The sequence below is a fragment of the Clinocottus analis genome, unplaced genomic scaffold, assembly GCF_023055335.1.
Source record: "Clinocottus analis isolate CAN_PGR_092001 unplaced genomic scaffold, fCliAna1.0.p SCAF_3, whole genome shotgun sequence".
Lineage (NCBI taxonomy): Eukaryota > Metazoa > Chordata > Actinopteri > Perciformes > Cottidae > Clinocottus > Clinocottus analis.
In genome coordinates, this window is record NW_027176042.1 from 15,554,058 (window position 1) to 15,573,071 (window position 19,014).

The 19,014-nt window shown below is 41.3% G+C and overlaps 2 protein-coding genes across 4 annotated transcripts in view; one reads left to right on the forward strand and one right to left on the reverse strand.

Moving 5' to 3' along the window:
* The first annotated feature begins 415 nt into the window (after window positions 1-415).
* Window positions 416-4,285, forward strand: abhd14b (abhydrolase domain containing 14B). Its single transcript, XM_068594218.1, has 4 exons — window positions 416-507; window positions 1,453-1,667; window positions 2,039-2,280; window positions 3,550-4,285. The coding sequence occupies exons 2-4, from the start codon at window positions 1,454-1,456 to the stop codon at window positions 3,727-3,729; spliced, it is 636 nt and encodes a 211-aa protein (XP_068450319.1). The 5' UTR covers window positions 416-507; window position 1,453; the 3' UTR covers window positions 3,730-4,285.
* Window positions 4,286-4,482: 197 nt separating this feature from the next.
* cacna2d2a (calcium channel, voltage-dependent, alpha 2/delta subunit 2a) overlaps window positions 4,483-19,014 on the reverse strand; it is a 136,963-nt gene continuing 122,431 nt past the window's right edge. For 2 of the 3 annotated variants that reach the window (XM_068594217.1, XM_068594215.1), the window contains 18 exons: window positions 17,207-17,283; window positions 16,050-16,064; window positions 14,079-14,139; window positions 13,218-13,315; window positions 12,691-12,781; window positions 12,537-12,599; window positions 12,282-12,385; window positions 12,063-12,161; window positions 11,670-11,761; window positions 11,519-11,566; window positions 11,356-11,427; window positions 11,115-11,267; window positions 10,878-10,930; window positions 10,695-10,750; window positions 10,170-10,293; window positions 9,685-9,794; window positions 9,344-9,426; window positions 4,483-8,440 (listed from right to left, as the gene is read on the reverse strand). In XM_068594217.1, coding sequence (XP_068450318.1) covers window positions 8,318-8,440; window positions 9,344-9,426; window positions 9,685-9,794; window positions 10,170-10,293; window positions 10,695-10,750; window positions 10,878-10,930; window positions 11,115-11,267; window positions 11,356-11,427; window positions 11,519-11,566; window positions 11,670-11,761; window positions 12,063-12,161; window positions 12,282-12,385; window positions 12,537-12,599; window positions 12,691-12,781; window positions 13,218-13,315; window positions 14,079-14,139; window positions 16,050-16,064; window positions 17,207-17,283 — 1,522 coding nt within the window. In that variant the 3' untranslated portion in view covers window positions 4,483-8,317. The remainder of the gene's footprint in view (window positions 8,441-9,343; window positions 9,427-9,684; window positions 9,795-10,169; window positions 10,294-10,694; window positions 10,751-10,877; window positions 10,931-11,114; window positions 11,268-11,355; window positions 11,428-11,518; window positions 11,567-11,669; window positions 11,762-12,062; window positions 12,162-12,281; window positions 12,386-12,536; window positions 12,600-12,690; window positions 12,782-13,217; window positions 13,316-14,078; window positions 14,140-16,049; window positions 16,065-17,206; window positions 17,284-19,014) is intronic. The other variant, XM_068594216.1, reaches the window with a different exon arrangement.

Below are 19,014 nucleotides of genomic sequence, written 5' to 3' on the forward strand. Positions count from 1 at the left end.
CAATCACAGGTCGAGCTGACGCTGAGAAAAACTCCCCAACAAAAAAAAATCGCGCATGATGTTAGAAATCCAGGCAGAAAGCATACAACATTGACTTAAACACAACCACTTACACTGAGCTCTTACTCAAACAGAGGCCCTAATTCCCAAAAACACAGCCGATCAATACTGCGCATCAATCATTAATGACGAGTGGCACATCAGTCCTTGTTCATGGACTTCTTTTCGTGATACTAATTCCCCTCTGACTGCAATGTAACTGACGATTAAACCAAATATTCTACAGGGGGAAAAAAAAAAAAAAAATCAAGAAATTGTCTTTTTTGAAATTGCTGTCAGAACAAAATCAATTCTCTCTACAAACACTAGACGTCAGTAGACTACTCTTCAAGTGTTTTCTTTCTTTCTGTTTTCCGGGAAATAACGTGGAACTGCAGCTGGTCACAGACTAATCTGTCGTGCATTACTTTGCAGGTTAATCGTCGGTCCAGAACTGGAGGCTGCAAGGTAAGAAACCACGGATTGTTTTTCTCATCGCGTTTTTAGATGAAGTGCTGAGCGCAAGCTCGATAGTTCAAATCAAATGATCTAATCTGGACTTTGATCAGACGGTTTAACGTGCCAGCTGTTCACGAACTCGTTCTAGTCTGAACTGGACACAACGTCCGATGCAACGCAGGTTTCTGTGGAGTGTAACGTGTTGAGACTGAGGTGAAATATTGTCTGGTGTGTCAGCAGCTCACCTACAACTTTCCAATAGAAACTTTGCTTCTATGAAAATTCATTAGTTTCTTGGCAAGTACAGTCTTTAGCTATTTCCATGTCGTGCTATCGTATGTTTCACTTAAAGTCCTATATTTAGCATTCAATAAAGGTGTATTACCCACTTTAATGTGGTTGTAAGGACAATTGCGAGTGTTTATTAATATACAGTGTTTGTTAGCAATGCTACTTCTTCAATGAAGAAATATGTTTTATTATCACAACCATTGGTGGGATGTATATTTACTCAACTACTGTCCAATGTTGGGGTACTTGTACTTTACTTAAGGGATTTCATTCAATGCTGTTTTATACAACTACTCCACTACAATTGTCTGACTGCTTTGCCCATTCAAATTGTGAACACAAAATATACTCACAGCAAAATGTCAACTCATTCATTTTGATGTAATGTTATACATTTAAATATCCAAAAGTAGATAGAGTAAATAAAAACAGCACCAGCTTTACTAGCGACACCAGCACCAAAATGATGCCTACTCATTTATATATCCAAAGTTATCATAAAATATGATTCTTTAAAGGACCATTCTGCATAATGAGTATCTTTACTTTGACTTGTATTGTCAAGTACATATTTTAGGATTAGCTTATTCTTTAACTTTACCACAGCACAATAATAGTGTTTAGTGCAACAGTATGAAGTTAAACGTCTGTTTCTCTGTTCAGGATGTCAGCTGTTAAGCTCACAGAGGGGAGTGTGCAGGTGGAGGGCTGCAAAGCGCCGCTGTTCTACCGACAGAGCGAACCGACTGAAGGGGAAGTGAGGATGTCCGTTTTACTCCTCCACGGCATCCGTTTCTCATCAGAGACCTGGCTCACAATCGGCACTCTGGAGACTTTGGCCAAAGCAGGATGCCGTGCGGTCGCCATCGACCTGCCAGGTGAGTCTGGCGGCCCTGAAAGCCATCCCGCATGGAGCGCTGCTTCTGATGCAGCGGGGCATTCAGGCGCGATAGGTTCCTTTACTGACTCCATGAGCTGTTTGCCAAAGTCACCGGTGCAGCACCAATAGCTGACAGTGTCAGTAAGTACGACCAAATCAGTAGCCAAACGACAATAAACAACTCGCTGTTGTTTTTAGAGCACCGATACAACTTGTTCCCTTCGGCTCATGCAGTATCTTCGTCTCACGTCTCAAGGTTTGAAAACATCTGGTCTCAAGGTTGTGGTATCCAATAAATGTGAAACCCTCCTCCTCCTTCTCCTCCTCTTCCTCTTCCTCCTCCTTCTCCTCCTCCTCCTCCTCCTCCAGGGCTCGGCCGGTCTAAGTCAGCCGAGGCCCCGGCAGCGGTAGGCCAGCTGGCCCCTGCAGGCTTCCTGAAGGAGGTGTGTGAGCAGCTGAGCCTGAGCTCGGTGGTGGTGATCAGCCCGTCCCTCAGTGGGATGTACTCCCTGCCCTTCCTCCTGCAGCATCAGGCTCTGATACGAGCCTACATCCCCGTAGCTCCCATCTGCACCGAGCACTTCACGGCAGAGCAGTACCAGAGTGTAAAGGTACAGTCTGTGTGTAAGGTTATACTTTATACTCATGTGCGCACTTGATGTCCTCTCTTAAGGATAAGTTGAGCAACCGTGAATGACAACCCTATTTCCCAGCACAACCTTCCCTGTTACATGAGACTGTGAGAGGAGCAGATCGTCTGTGACTTTCACACTGGCTTTCATCCCGCTCACAACAACTTAAAAAACATTCTTCAAATGGTAAACCCAGTGAAGGCAGATTATCCAGGAAGGAGACGTGTTTGTTACTGAAAAGTAGTTCCTTTCCAAATCGTTGGAGCAGCGTGGTGGCTGCTTGATGTTCAGTGATTTTGGGGAAAATAGCAAAGCAGAAAAGCAGTGACATACCAGTGAGATGTTGATCTAAAATAACTAAATACACACAATACAGTCAATAAAATAGATGAAAAGCAAATGGTGAGCAGTAACCTTGACAGATAGAATTACCAGTTGCAGGTTAAGATTTTGCTTACAATTATATAAGCCTGTAAAATATGAAGTTGTTTAAATTAGCTACAACCTTCAATTGTCTTTACACATTGAGGCAGTAGTAATAAGTAATAGTATACCGCTCATCGTTACTTGTTTAACCCCTCGAATGTTTTAATCTCCTACAAACAGCAACACTCAAAGCTGAGATGATGTTGCCCTATTGAAGAGGGAGATGCAACAATAGTTCAAATATGACACACCTTATTGTTCACACACAAAACACACCTTTCTCACCTCCAAAGCTGATCAATCACAGCCAGAGGTCAGAGTGAATGACAGCTTGATTTGGGGTAACTCTGCAACTGTTGCTTCAGTCTTGTTTAATCTGTGTCTTGCAAGTCCGCCAACTTTATGTAAATGCATAACTCAATCTCTGGAGTTTCCCTGTAATGCTGACTGTGACATTGTCACGGAGTGTATTTAAATCTGACTATTGTGTGACTTTATGGAAGTAAATGGTCTGAATACTTTCTCCGCAGCTGATAAAAGCTAATATTAAGGTCTGCCTGACTACTCTTTTATATACTTTAATTTGTTAGTCACACTAAATAAAAATAAAAAGCTTTCCTCTTTATCTTTATGAGACCTGTTTGAATGTTGTGTTTTAATTTAACTTGAGGTAAAATATAGGACAACTTCAAAATCTCTTTAGTTTTGGATTTGACAAACTAAAAAAAAAGAAACAGATTAAATAAAAAGAGAACGAAGGATTCTGGAAATGATTCATCAGAAGGATTTCTTAACTGTTTTTGTGTCCCGTCTCTCCTCCAGGTCCCGGCGCTAATCGTTTACGGCGACCAGGACACTGAGCTCGGAGAGCGCTCTCTGAACAACTTGAGCAATCTGGCCAATCGCACCGTGGTGCTGATGAGAGGAGCGGGTCACCCTTGTTACCTGGACGACCCAGACACTTGGCACAAAGCTCTCACTGACTTCCTGAATACACTGTGAAGCGCCTCGCTGTGCATCAGTGGAGAAACTCAACAACAAACGTCACACATAAATGATTCAGAGGAGCCGCACCAAGATACACATTATTAATTCTTGAGAAATTGAAGTCACAAACCTGAGCCTGCGTGACCTGATTTTGACTTTTTAAATAGTGCCAGTAATACAACTGAGAGGTGGAAGAAGATACATGAGGCTACACCTTTTCAAGATATTTTGAGAGTCGGGTGAGAAGATTGATACATCTATATGCTGAATATGACGCTACTACTAACACCCAGCTAACTTAGCTTAGCATAAAGACTTGAAATAGGGGGAACCAGCAAGCCTGGCTTTGTCCAAAGGTAACAAAATAAACCTACAAGAACCTCTAAAACCCACTATTGATTTAATGCTTTATCAAGCATGTTTTTGTTTTTTTAAAGGCTAGCTGCTTCCCTGTTTCCGGGTCTGAGCCGGCTGTTAGCGTACAAGCTGTTAGCCGGCTGTTAGCGTCCAAGCATGAGCGACAGCGTCATTTAATGGGTTGGATAACTGCACACATGCGGGTTTCAAGATCTCTAATGCTTCTTTTTTTTATATCATGAAATCTAACTATAGTGTATTATAATTCATTTATTTTTATAATTATATAAATAATAATAAAGTAAAGTTGCAATAAAATATTTATATTTACATATATATATTTTATATTTTCAACACAACCAGAAAATGAATGAATCTCCACCCGAGAAGACAAAACACCACACACTGAAATGAAGTGAAAAATATGAACATTATTTAATAACTGATTCTCTGTAATAAACAATTTGAAAATATTTTACAAGGAGTCACAGACACAATATTTTACAAATTTTGCCCTCTTCTTTTTTTCCTTTTTTTTTTTTAGCTTCATCTGTACAAAAGAATGGAGCGACATGGACCAGTGTCCAGAAAAGAAGGAGCTAAATCTTCCAAGCACACAAACATTCACACTCACAGACGTACAAGAAAAAAAAGAATTAAAAACATTTTGACTTCAGATCTCAAACTTATCAACAGTGCTGTATTCCTATATATTTTTTTTTTATAACTTCACTTAAAATTCGACTGATTTTACTTTTTTTTTCTCTAAATGTTGCTGTTATTTTTAACACACTTGTCAAACATGGTCACATAGCACCAGACTACAGACTACAGAATCACATACGCACATATCTTTCCCACAGAGACGCACCAACACAGATGCAGCGAGGGTCGGGAGGGGGCAAGAGGCTTTCTAAAAAAACACCCCATACTTAGTTTTGGGGTGTTGTCCTAAAGCTGACCCCTCCCTCTCATCATCCCCAAGCTGGTCCATTTCTCAATATTTTCTCTTTTTTTTGGCAAAAGTAAATTTGTCAAACCACAGAAATCAGACGTGTGGCCCCTTCAGAAGACTTTCTTTCTGTCGGGATGCACACACAGACGTCACAACATGATTCCTCCATGACCTGCTGTTCGACGGGACCGTGCTGCTCTGTGGAGACCCACTCCCTGAGCTTGCCTCTGACATTCCCACCCGCTCACCAAAAAAACACCTGGGAAGTGACGTCCTTGGCTTACTTCTGCCTGGTGATTGACATCTCCCCAGCTGGGCATGAATAAGTGTCATTACATGTTCGCTTACAGGTGTGCTGTGCATAATGTCGCGGTGCAAAACAACTGTAGGCCTACATACTTAGTTTGTGTGTGAGGACTGTAAGCGTACAGAACCAGGTAAAGAGAGGAAGTTGCAGGGGGTACATTTCCACAGGCACGTGTAGCACTCATTTACAGACAGTGGAAATGGGGAAATACAGACAGAATCAAATGGCACAGGACAGAGACAAACACATGCCAGAAAAGTAAAACTGCATCCGGCATCAGATGATAGAGAGGGAACACTGAAAGGAGCCAAATTTGAAATCCATATTTCTTCAATTTTCTAACAGTCTTTTGTTTTTCTCTGAGTCCGATTTGTTCGGAGCCGCACTGCAGTTACTGTGCCAGCATGTTTGTCACATCAAAAAGTACCAACAACTGTACAGAGTGAGTAGTTAAGGTTCAAATTGTAGCGCGAGTCGTACCTCCGGAGTTATACAGTAAGGTTTGGATGGGTGTGAACATTGAAGGTCGGAGGCTTTTTGAAATTTAAAACTCCCACTTGGCTTTCAAGCATTTAATCAAAACATCAATCAGGCATCAATCAATAACGAACCATTTCAAGACGCAAAAATACAAAATTAGAGCTCACTATACTTACTGCAGAACACCAAGAAAACCCGGGGAGTGAATATTTTGGAGGATGTATTTGTGTGTGCGTGAGTGAACATGAGGGAGGGAAACGTATCAGAGCTCCGTACTGTGTAACACTAAGGCATTTAGAGAGGCTTTGTTAACTATGTTGCATTTGAAGCAGAAAACACGGATGAACTACACATTCTTTTGGACACCTCTGCTCTCGTAGAATAACATTTAGGCAGACTGATGGTTAAAGATGGATTCTGTTTGTTTCAGTAAAATATCATTTTTTCCCTCCACAACAACACTGGGTTTTGTTGCAACACAGGAACAGGAAAAACAGCTATGCTACCACAACTGTCATCCCTCATACACTCCACTTCTCATTTTAAAGACATTCCCTTTGAGGGTTCTCAACGCAAACTAACACACACACACGCACACACACACACGCACACACACACACACACACATCCAAACACATCCAAACACATACGATTCAGGCAGAACTATAGCAGTCAGGTGGCCCTAAAAATGCTCTATGGCCAGTTAAGTCGCTGTATACGGATAGTGTATCATAGCTCTATACATGGCTTCGTAAAGGAACGGTATAGTAACTCTATATGATGGCAGTCAGGTGGCTCTGGAGCAACGACAGTCGAAAGGGCAAATACATTAAGCGGGAGCCGGTCAGTGCGATGGCTCTGTGTAAAGCTATCTTTTTTGTTTATAGCTGACAGATTCAGTCTCACAAGCTCCTCATAAGTGGCTGCTTTATAAAGGTACTATACAGTAGCTCTACTCTTATACAGCCAATGTGGTCCAAAACAAAGTGCATCAAGGCACTATGAAACAGAGCGGCTACTAAACATCGTAATGATCAAATGATTAACTGCAACGAATTACAACCAGACTACTACTGTACGTGATCACCATATTTAGTTGCCTCTTCTGCACTTTTGTTGGAAATGTTGATAAGCCCCAATCCCCCAGCAGCGAATGGTTTTGAAGTTTGAACAGCATCAGTCAAAGGTAATAGAAGCCCCCAAATAAAAGAAAAAGCCCATCCAGTACTACTACGAGACGGTCATGAGGCAGAGATCTTGGTGAGTCTGTTGTATGACCAGAAGTGAAGCACATATATAAATTGTGATCAGGAGCGTTAGTAGAGGTTACTGGAGAAGCCTCATGAGGATTGGCAGAGGTGAGCTTTCCTGTCAGAGAGCACAGGGATTTCTTTTTTTTTTCAAACATCAGTCCAAAACCAGAGGTCAGAATGGTCAATTGAGAATAATACACGTTAACAATACTCAGAATCTGCAGTCACCAAATACTGATTCATATTTTACAGCCGTCATTAGTGTATAAGCCAGATAGCACTAGCCTTAAATTGCAAATATGAGGAAAATACTTCAAGAAATACAATTATCATCGTGTCATTACCATAATCCCCAGTGGATGTCTTTTAAAAACTTCAATCTGTAACTAGGCACTGCACAAAATGAATCTGCATTCAGTTTCTGAGTGTCTCCTTGTCCTCTCGTGGATTATCCTAGATCTAAATCAGAAGCCATTTCCTCCTTATGTTTTGGCTTTACAAAATAAAACCACATGAAAGTCTATCTCATTTTGGCAAGTAGATATAGTGCATACATAAATGAATGTCTTTTTAGATAAACAACTGACGACGTCCTCTTCAAATTAAACCTACATATACTGTTGGTCTGGAATACTCATCACTTCAGCGATTATACTTGACATTTTGTATACTTGACAGCTCTTTTTTTCTGTTATTTTCTTTTATGGTGGCTATAACTGGCTGAATGGTCCACAGCCTCTTACCAGAGGCGAATGACAGAGTGGTGAGACTCTGAAATGGAGGAGAGAAGAAGAGGGAGAAGTCCCAGTATCTGTCTGGTCAAAGGTAGACAGACAGCATCAACTGTCCAGTCTGTATGAGGCGGGAGGTCTGCGGCGAGGACATCGGCCTGTCCTCTTTCCCCTCCCTTCTGCAGATGGTGGAGGTGGTGGGGTGGTCATTAAGGGGTGTGCACGTTGTTTTCTCTTTTCTGACATTGCCTCTGATGATCAAGGTGGTCCAGCACCACCTCCTCCTCTTGCAGATGAAGGTTAACAGGCTGAAGACGCAAACGTCTGGCAGTTGTCACTAAGCGACACAAGCGAGCTGGGTAGCGCGGCACTCAGGGCTTCCAGTTTGCGGTGAAGGGAAGTCCCATTATTACCTATGACTATATCATGAGGGAATTCTGGGGCATGGATGTGGGAGGTGGGGTTCGGTGGGTTTTGGGTCGGGGGGGGCTAAAAGGAGGATAAGTGGAGGAAAGTTGAATTAATGTAGTGGAGAGTGACCGTGGGGGCTGACGGCTGGATAGAGCAGAAGCAGCTGAATGAGCAGTAAGGTGTAGAGGGAAGGACGGAAGGAGTGTCCTCGTCCACAGTCTGATGTGTTCTCCTGCAGAGGGAAAAACTAACTGTAAGTACACATCGAGTACATCACATGTGTGTTTAATACTGCATGCTAGTGGAAAACGTGTGAAACCCTTACGCTTCATTACTTATCAAATTTACCAACTCATTTAAACAATTTATACCTTTTCTTCGGAAAGAAACTGCTAACTGCATCCAAGTGGAAACACAATGATTTGCTTTTTTTTTGCCAAAAGTTAGATGAGAAGAGTGATACCACTCTTGATATCTGTCCCAAGGTCACAAAATATGCCCACCATCCAACTAATTATACGTTGTATGTTAACTGTTTAATCTGTACAAAGACAGTAAAATGACAAGCTGCCCTTTCAGGTGGCTGTGTGCTCCTTCACTACTCTAGCAGACACTCATCAGAGAGCAGTACATTGAGATATCTGACACTTATCATCATCATGTTGCGTCATTACTGACACCCAATTATAACTTCAGCATTGATAAAATTTGGAGTGAGCATGTTAAGAAATGGTAGTGCACATATTGTGCTCTACTTTTGTTCCATTGTTGAATGTGTGAGAGAACTCCATAGTGGATAAACTCAAACACACAGTTTTCGTAAACTTGAATGTAAAATCTGTACGTCCTCTCTCGCGATGTGCCTGTATGTTAATGCTATAGATCAAGCAACACCACATAAAACGCCTTATTATTGAAGTCATTACCTTTGTTTCACGGTTTTTGTTCTTGATATGTTTAAGTCAACCTTCATTCATTTTACTTTCAGTTTCTTATCACGACTTGCTCAGAAACATTCATTTGGATAACGAGAAATGAAACAATAAGATCACATAATCGCAATAAGATTCTACTGAAAACCGATAATCAAACTTAAAATAAATGTGCTTATTGATATCATGTCTGAAAATCTTACAGAGAAATTATTGTCAAAGCAGGTGGAAGGTCCTTTCCGATAGCGCGGGACAGTCAGTTCTTCACATGGATTTTCTTCCTTATCTGAAAATTTACCCAATAAAGGAAAATTGAAATATCCTTTGAATGTCGGCTCTTTTCTTAAGCAATGATTCATCATCCGCCCACACACCAATTCCTCAAGCAGTCCATCAGATTTTAAATAACTCAACACAATTCATGGCATCAGGTTAAAAATAATCTTGAAATAAATGTGACATCTTTTTTTTCTACAGTTGTAGTAAAAAGGAGACACAATCTGGTTCATCTCTGCCAGCTGGTGTACAACGTGAAAAAGGATACACTCTTCCTCCTCCTGGGACAGCTTATCTATCTCGCAGGTGTTGCATGGCATCTTCTCTGCCACCACAAACAGCAAGTTGGTGTTGTTAATCTTCTTGGCATGAATCAGCCTGCAGAGAGAGCGAGAGAGAGAGAGAGAGAGAGAGAGAGAGAGAGAGAGAGAGAGAGAGAGAGAGAGAGAGAGAGACAACGCTGTCAACAACCCCCCTCTGCTCGCTTACATCACAGCCTCATTTGCTAATGGATCAGCGAGATTCATGAGACTGTATTGTAAGGCTCATTGAGCCAATGATGTGACCGTTTCATTAACGCTGATGCGGTTTAATCATCAGCAGAGTTTATTAGCTCCGACGGAAAGATGAATCCGTCTTGCTAACTGCGCCTTGGCCACAGTGTGATCCTTTGTGGTGTGTATGTGTGAGGGTGTGCATGTTTGTTTAAGTGTGTGTGTGTGTGTGTGTGTATTTTTTATTGTGTGTACAAACCTGGAGCAGTTTCCACAGTCTTGCAGTATGTTGTAGGAGCTGCTGAGGTTACTTAAGTAGTACTGGGTCTGGATCATTACACAACTCCGCTCTTTGGAGTCGTATCCTTTTGCATCCACCTCATCTGCAGCATCACCAGAGCACGAAGACAGAAGAGTTATTCTTGTCAGTTCAGTTGATTTATTAGATCTGGTTCTAAAAATGGGAACTTGGTCTTGGAAAAATTGTAAAAACCTCTCTCTGTATGTACAGTTTGTTCACTGAGGCTGGGAGAGTGTAACTGAGTAAAACAAACTAATTTCCCAAGGAAACTGGGTACTTTAATTAAATATTGAGTAATGTATCATTTAACCATCAATGAATGTGAAATGTCTTGGCTCATAACTCCAATTTGACTTTAAGTGGTCGGAAAAAGTTGTGAAATAACATTATTCCTTTTCTTTTTGTGAGTTTTTACTTCCAACTCGACACGCAGACATGTGAAACATCAAGATAGCGTTTATTGATTGTCTTGTTTGGACCTACCTGTGACGAACCAGCTGTGATAAGCCAATCCATACATAAACTGTTGGAACAAAGACCTGTGGAGACAGATGTTGGGCCTCAGTAATACTTTCCAGCAATGCATTTTGCAGTAAATATGGTACTGTTTCTATTGGGTATCCAGCACATTTTTATTTTGTGTGTACTGTGTGTAAGGACTCTCACCATGTCGCTGCTGATGTCCACCAAGCTACGTTTACAAAATCTGCAATTGTGGGCTGCAGATGCAGATGAACAGAGAAGAATTTAAGCACATTAATGTATCAACTGGATTAGATGCATATCACAGTCAAACACCAGTCAGTCCCCACTGTATGCCATTAATTCAAAGTATTATCGTCTAGTCTACTATTTTAATTCACTGCATCTTGTTCTCTCTGGTGGTTAAATTTATGCTCTCACCACAAACACTCCTCTGGGTGCAGCTCCAGCTTCACTGTTGGGCATCCGTTCACACACAGACTGGTAGTCAAATGACTGCTTGCGGTTGTAGAAGGAATTATTGTAGAGTGCGTACATCAAGTAGGGATCAACGTCACTGAAGAACATGCCCACCTGTGGGGAATAAGAAACACTGGTTAAGCTGAGTGTAACAATAAACACGAACATGTGGAAAGTGTGAACATGTATTAATCAACTCCACCTTGTTCCAGTCGTCCTTCTGATTAGACATGATGAGGAATCCACCATCATCTACTAAATAACACAGGAGATCCTGCACACAGAGGCAAAGAAAGGCTGTTATATGGAAGAAGTAGCTCGAGCTGAATACAGTAAGCACATCAGAAATTAGCAGAAATATTTACCTCACTGTTGGCTTCGCAATCCATTTCACAGCCCCTGTTTGGTCCACACTGTCACAGAGAAAACAAGTACGTGAGCAGCTGAACGTTCTAGAAATACTGCTGAAGACTCAAACTTGTACATATAAAAGACTTATTACTCTTAACTTATTACCGTATTTGAGCCCTGATGGCTGTCTGTATGGTTGCTTGCAAGAATCTTAAACTTATCCGTCCAGGCTTCAAGGTCTAGTTTCACACCGACCACTGAGAGAAAAGAGAGAAAAATGATAGCAAATAAAAAGACAGATGCAACCGAGAATACCGTCTTACAGTTGTATGCTTCCGCCAACCATTTATGTTGCACTTTACATCCATGACTGCCCAAAATGTCTTAATTTTAACCTCTTTTAACCTAATTTGTATGAAATTGCCATAATTAGCATATTAATAATTAGAGTTATCACCAGAAATGTGTGACCTTTAACCACCCAAATCAAATTATTACATCCATTGTGTGTGCATTAAGTACATTTGGACATTTGTTCCAAATCATGTCTGAACGCACCTGCAGGTTTGATGGTCTTCCCTCCAACTGTGATCTCCACAGCTGTGCTGACCAGGATCCCGATGGTGTCGTTCTCTGGGTTCAGCAGCTCGTCGCGGGCTTCAGGAGGGTAACAAAATAAAGAAACAAGCCAGAGGTAGTTTAGAAACAAAGAGCCACAACACATTATGAGAATCCGCGTGAGATATACAACCCAAGACCAAGCGGAGCATCATTCACCCGTTCGATAAGGCGCTCGGAAGATGTAGCCCTTGTTGTCGAGACTGCGGCGGTAATAGCTGGCATTAAAGGGCTCAGGGTCCTCCTCCCAGGATTCTGCAGCCCTTAGATTTAAGAGCACAGACACTGAAGCTGTAACTCTTTGATGTACACGCCTCCTTTTTCAATATTCACAACTTAATCCATTTAAAAGAGAATCAATTGAGAAATATAACAGATCTACAGCCGTACGGCCATGATGAAAAGTGCACTTACTTGTTCGGGAACACTCTTGTTACACCTCCGTCTGATGCAGCAAACACAGCCAGAAAGCCATATCTACAAGTCAGGATGAAGAAAAGAGAATAATTCAATTTTAAATCATATTCAAAGTCAAATCTAAAAATGAGTTTTTTTTAATCATACTCACGTATTCAAGTCTTTATTCTTCCACACTTTCTCGACTAGCTGCCTGATGATGCCAGTGTCCAGAATCAGGTTATGAAGGAGCAAATTGTCACCTAAATGCAATCAGATATCAGAGATGATCAGAAAGGCATCAGATGAGATTTCTCTCCTCTGAACAAATTCCCTCAGTCCTCTTTGTATCCAAATCAAACATAACATGCTTTTCAATGTAGTCAATGATTTTTTTTTACCCAAATTTGAGAGCAATTTCCAGCCAACTTCATCTACAAAACTCAACCTGTCTCTAAGCAATATTTGTGTTGGTACAGATGGTGGCAACATTTAATTAGATAACAATGTTTCTTTAGATTTGTCAACATAGATACTAATTACTAGTAGTATAAATGAGTTGCTTTTGGTCTCTTCAATGGATTCCTTGGGAATTTTTTGATAATAAGAACACTATATAATATCACACATAACAATTAAAATCAAAATCTTGAATTAACTCATTTAAAATGAGTGTAAGTGGAAATATATGAAACTCACATTGTTTGGAGTCTGGTGTCACCTTCTCCATGAGAGCAATGAAGTTGAGCAGGAACTCGGTGTTGTTGTTGGACAGTTCCAGATCATTGCAGTATTCCCTGAGGATCAGACGAGGCATTTTAACTAAGAAACAAACAGGTGTGTACAATATTTAGACTCTGCCTTTATAGAGGGACATGCAGCACACAGAGGAGATGCATCATGTGCAGCATGCATTACTTGAAGCTTAAATTCCAAAATGCTGTCGATTAAAACAAAATGCGGATTTGACTGCAGCATGCAGGAGGGATTTTTATTTGTGTGTTTCAGAAGTCAGGTTGCAGCTGGAGGCCATGAGAGTTTGATAACAAAACAGCACATGGAAAGAGGATCTTTTTTTTCACACATATAGTAGCGTTTGTTGTTTAAAATCCATTTTACTTTTAACCTTCATACAATCTAACCGATAAACCCTAAATGTATTTCTGCAATACAAACATACAACCCCACAGTAGCGGCATGCAACGAAAATGTAATGTGGCTTCAATAGTTTTTTTGTAAGTGGGTTAATTTAGGGAAGAGAATGAGTAAATGCAAAAGTATAATCATATAATAAAGTTATAATGAATTTGATATTTTCCTCAAATTTGTTGCAATGAGTTAACATGCCACTGAAAATAATGAACGATGAATGAATAAAACACAACCACTTCCACAGACTGCAACCCATCACAAGATAGTCAAGAAAACAGATAAGAATTTTTTCTTAAAAAAGGCTGAACGTGGAGCCAAAACAACAACAAATAAGAATATAGTGCATCAAAAGACGAGCCCAAACACTGATGACCGTCAACGACACCAAGCATTCACACACGGTGCTACCTGGGAGCAATGAATACATGTCCTTCAGACTCAAAACTGTTTGGCAGCAGTGATTCAAAATCTGCAACAGAAAGGGGAAAATTATCCGGGAAGAGCGGTGGGCAGGGCGGTGGGGCGTTGTGGGTAAACAGCAGCTGTTCTTCAGAGGTGCAGGGACGCAGAAGGGAGTTTACCATAGCAACACTGAGGTATCATGGGAACACTAGCGTTAGCCAATATGGTGCCAAAAATAGAACCCGACTCTAAATGGACGACTGATTTAGTTTCAGAAGCACTCACACTTTTTTTTTTTCCTTTATCTTTATCACTTTGTCATCAAACATTTTCTGATTCATTTGGTTTCAATCTCACATATTTTGGAGGTCTGAGAACTGACTTGCAAGTCGTGATGAATCAGGAAGCAAGTTCTCAGACGGATTATCCACAATGAGTGCTTTTTAGATCAGGCAGGCATCAACATGGCCAACTATTGCGGGGGAGGTGGGTGAAGGTCCTGATGGAAGTGGTCACCCCTCAGACTGGCAGAGTGGAGGCCTCCGAGAGACACATAATCATAGGAAATGCATTGCATTGTGAAGGGCATGTCAAAGGGCAACTTCATTTCATCTATCACAGACAAAACCAAACAATATCAACCATCATTAAAGTCTCGACATCTGAGTCTGCGATGAATCCAAGCTGTTATTTTCTCATTATGTAAAGACCTGTAACTGTGTACAGCACGGGAATGCAATTTGAGAGCTAAAATAGAGTGCCCAGGTAGTTTTCCGCCCACAATGCCGTGCACATCCAGGGTCAGGTTTACTGAGGAAGTGTTGGGCCGTGGCCCCGGCAGTCTGAGGGGTGAGGAGGGAGGGAGACAAGCTGATGGAGACAGGGAGTACACAGGGACGACACAGGAGTCAGACGCTGCGCCGAGCGGCACCCTGACACCGGACAACATGGGAGGACCTGGGAGGGCAGGACGCAGCTCGGCCCTGAAGGGTCAGTCTGCAGGCTGCAACATCTCCAGCTACAGCACAGACGAGATACTACAGCGGCTAACATACATGAGATAACTTTGTTTATGTGGAGATTTAAGGATAGCTCTGTAAAAATATAATGACTGCAAGAGATCCCTATTTATTCTACTTTTAATAAATAGCAGTACTTACATTCAATGCATGTTCTGATACATTATCGTAGTGCATATTTAATATGTCAGCATAGTGTTTTTGCCTACCTACATAACAGAAAACACTAAGTCATATCTTATTTATTGTAAATTGATCGAGCAATCGATCTAATAAGAGGGAGCTTTAAAACAAAAAATCTAATTAAAGATCTGTCAACGCCTAACTAATGACACTGTAAGAAAAACAATAGAAAGTAAGAGAAAGAGAGAGAGGGAGAGAGAGAGAGAGAGAGAGAGAGAGAGAGAGAGAGAGAGAGAAAAAAAAAAAAGATGAAAGAGAAAGATGACGAGGAAGAGAAATATGGTCAAAGAAAATGAAAAAAGTGAAAGAATGAGGCAGAGAGGGAGAGAGAAAGGAAGCAGACACAACCCATTTGGAGCTATCCACAGAAGGAAAAGGATTAGGAGGAGGGACAAAAGACAAGTTTTAACAGAGAACATGAATATTTGTCTTCCTTGGGTGCAGTAGCTGTTTGTTTTTGCTTCTGGAGCAGCGGGTACGTGGGGAGGAGGGTGAGGCTGGGGACCAGAGGAGCCATCGTGAGAGATGTGGGATCTGAGCTGCAGCAAGAAGGTGAAGAGAAGAAGTAGGGATAAAAGGAGGAAGAGGAGGAGGAAAAAGAGGAAGTCCTGAAGGCAAGACGGGCAGGAACAGAGGCAAGCAGGCTGGGACAGGTGAGGGAAGGAGGAGGAGGGGGGCAGCAGGAAGAGGTTGAGGACGAAAGGTGTGGGAAGGAGGCAGCGGTAGGGAGTAGGAAGTAAAGGAAGGAACGTGGACCAATATGGAGTATACTTGCCCTTGGTGTTTGGCACTGTGTGGATCCATCAGAGAAGGAGAGAGCAAGAAAAGAAACAGGGGGTCGGGTGGGAAGGGGGGGATCACAGACAATATTTTATTCAATTACTGCTTGAATAAAAATATTGTTTTCTTGAAATAAAGAAACAAATTTAAGTCAAACAAGACAAGAGAGAAAAATAAATGAAGAGCAAACATCTTATTTGCAAGAGCAAACGAGGAAACGTAAAAACCAACGGAAGAAAGAAAGGAAAAAAGGGAAAATCAGGAAAGGAAAAAAGGAAAAACCAACCCAGTAATTGTGAGAGATAACCATGGGCAAACAAAAAAGAATCAAACGAAAGAGGAAAAAGGGGAGTAACAGGGTCTGGACAAAGAAAGAATGAGAGAGACAACAAGTGTCCCCATTCAGACCCACAGAAACCCAAACTCCCACATTAGACAAACCCTTGTCCCGGGCCGTGTGGGAGTTTATATACACTGAATGATTCCAAAGCTGAGAAACATCTCACACAATCTAACAAATACATAAATAAAATTAGAAAACAAATTACACACATAACAGAAGGAAAATTCCCCAAATAATAAAACTCATCATAAGGAGTGAAAAGCATGCGTGTTTTCACAGTTTTTCAGAACATCAATTACTTTGAACAAAGATGCTTCAGAATCATTACTTGGTGGAGAAGAGGCGAGAGCATTTGGCAAAAAAAATAATAGCACGAAAGTCACCATTATTTTCACCTGAGTAATACAGTAAAACCACAGCTTTCACCTTTCTGTCAGTTAAGTTATTTTTTTCTTCAGCCAGTGTGAAGAAAAAACATCACCGTTTTACAGCACAGCATGAAGACAGGAGGGAACAGGGGGCAGTAGAGGAGTCGGGGGACTCGGGAATGATCCTGCCTATCATAGAGCGCAGAGAGGGGCAAGAAGATGGACAGGGGGAGCGCGGCAGCGGGGCAGCGACTCCGCTCGGACTCTGCCTATGATGATGTCTGAGACCCAGGACAAAGGACTGGATAAGAGAATAAGGTCATATTTGGGAGAGAGAGAGAGAGGAGGAAAGAGTGGAGAGAGAGAGAGAGAGAGAGAGAGAGAGAGAAAGAGAAGAGAGAGACAGAGAGTGAAGGGTGCTCGGTATTCCCGGGTACTTACACTGCACCTGAAGGATCTGGTCACTAAGGTTGGCCTTGATGTGGTTCTCGCTATATGTGGGCAGTACCAACCCTAGACTGAGGTAACGAGGCAGACAGAGAAAATCAGGAGCACGTTATGAATGTACACATGAACTCTCCAACAAACAAACACACAGTCGTACTCACTCACCAACTACTTTCAAGGTCCCGTCTTTAATGTGATGGCATTAGACAGTGAGGGCTTAATCCTAACATCTCTGTGGAGTTTTTGACCTCGAACAGCACAATGGAGGAAAACATTTTTATGATCCCTGGTTTGTTTTTGTTTCATACTCCTCCACTGATTGTCAGGTGGCAGTAAAAACACAGCTATGTACCAGCGAAATGCTGCGAAGAGGAAGACTGCTGAAACGCAAATGTGGATTTAAACTATTCAGGCTTCCCAAATGTTTTGTGTGGAAGTAAATTAATTAACCAGCTTTGTTAAAGCTCGGCAGAAACTATGACATTATAGAAACAAACCTACCAAAACTTTGGTAACAGGCGACACTACAAATGATACATGCTCCATTTAAGACCTGTGTATGGGCTATTAGTTATGGATAGAATGACAGTTTCATTTAATAGCATGTGGGTGAAGTCTTTTTGAGTTATACTTATAGTTACACCCACTCGTATGAAGCCACTACTAAAGTAGTTTCCAATTCAGAGGATTTTAAGCCGATTCCCATAAATCAAACTTTCGGAATACACATCTGCACATTTCAGATGCCACCCCGCTGTGAGAAGGCCGGTGTCCGACAGTTTCCGAGCAAAGCAACTGCGTTCGGAACGAGAGCGCTGAATTATCAAACATGCTTGATATTTGGGCCACATAGTTATTGTGTTTCTGTTTAAATCCGGTGAAACTTCAAGGGGGTTCAAACAAAAGAAAAAAAAATTGTTTCACTTTGAAATATGTCATTGTTTTGGCCTGTTAGTTTGACCTACATATGCTTTATGTCTGCACATTTTTACTAATTTACCAAAACCATAAATCAAAGGGAGAAAAAGAAATACATGTCCCATCTCTTAATCTGTGGTGGCATACAAAGCTAAAATATAACCAAGTAAGAGGATTAATTGGAACAGATAGAACATCAGACTGTGGCAGTAACAGGATCAGTCTGAGCCAGTAGACTAAAGTAGATAAGGCACATTTAGATTTAAAGAAACATCGAATGCCAGTTTTATGAGTAAATAAAGTCCATAAATGCTAAAATGTAGGACGCTTGACAGAGAAGAGCTTTAAATGTCTGGTTAGAGTTAGATTTGACAGTTGCAGGCCACAACAGCAACACTTGAGGATTGTTAAATACACTGGAGTTTCTCTTTGAGTTGCAATAAATAAAATTGTGCAGAGAAAGCCTCATATGAACTCAGCCAGGACCGGGCCCGCTGCCAGCAGATGTAATAAAAAACACACATCAGGCATTTGTGGGACTATTGAATATCATAAACTGTAATTTGCAAAGTGTTGCCTGGAGGAAATGTCATTACGACGCAACCTCAAATGTTCAACCAAGTTTTGAGATGAATAAACTATGCAATTAATTGGTGCTTAGAGTAAAGTGGAAGGTTTTTTTTTATGAGAGAGCAAAAGTACTGTTTTTTAATATGTGTGATTCAGATGAATTATTTCGTGCAAATACAGAAGGCAAATGAGCCAGTTGCCTTTATGCATTGATGTGTTTAGTCCATTCCCGGAGCGTGGTAGTGGCAGCTACAGTTAGCAAAGACTGCTGGGTGAAGAGGAACCAGCTGTCAACCATAAATCTAAGACTTGTG

Bases quoted from the DNA above. Each gene is read 5' to 3' on its own strand.
- abhd14b (XM_068594218.1), top strand. From the start codon at position 1,454: ATGTCAGCTGTTAAGCTCACAGAGGGGAGTGTGCAGGTGGAGGGCTGC. The intron at 1,668-2,038 runs GTGAGTCTGGCG...CTCCTCCTCCAG, and splicing joins GGTCGCCATCGACCTGCCAG to GGCTCGGCCGGTCTAAGTCA. The intron at 2,281-3,549 runs GTACAGTCTGTG...TCTCTCCTCCAG, and splicing joins AGCAGTACCAGAGTGTAAAG to GTCCCGGCGCTAATCGTTTA.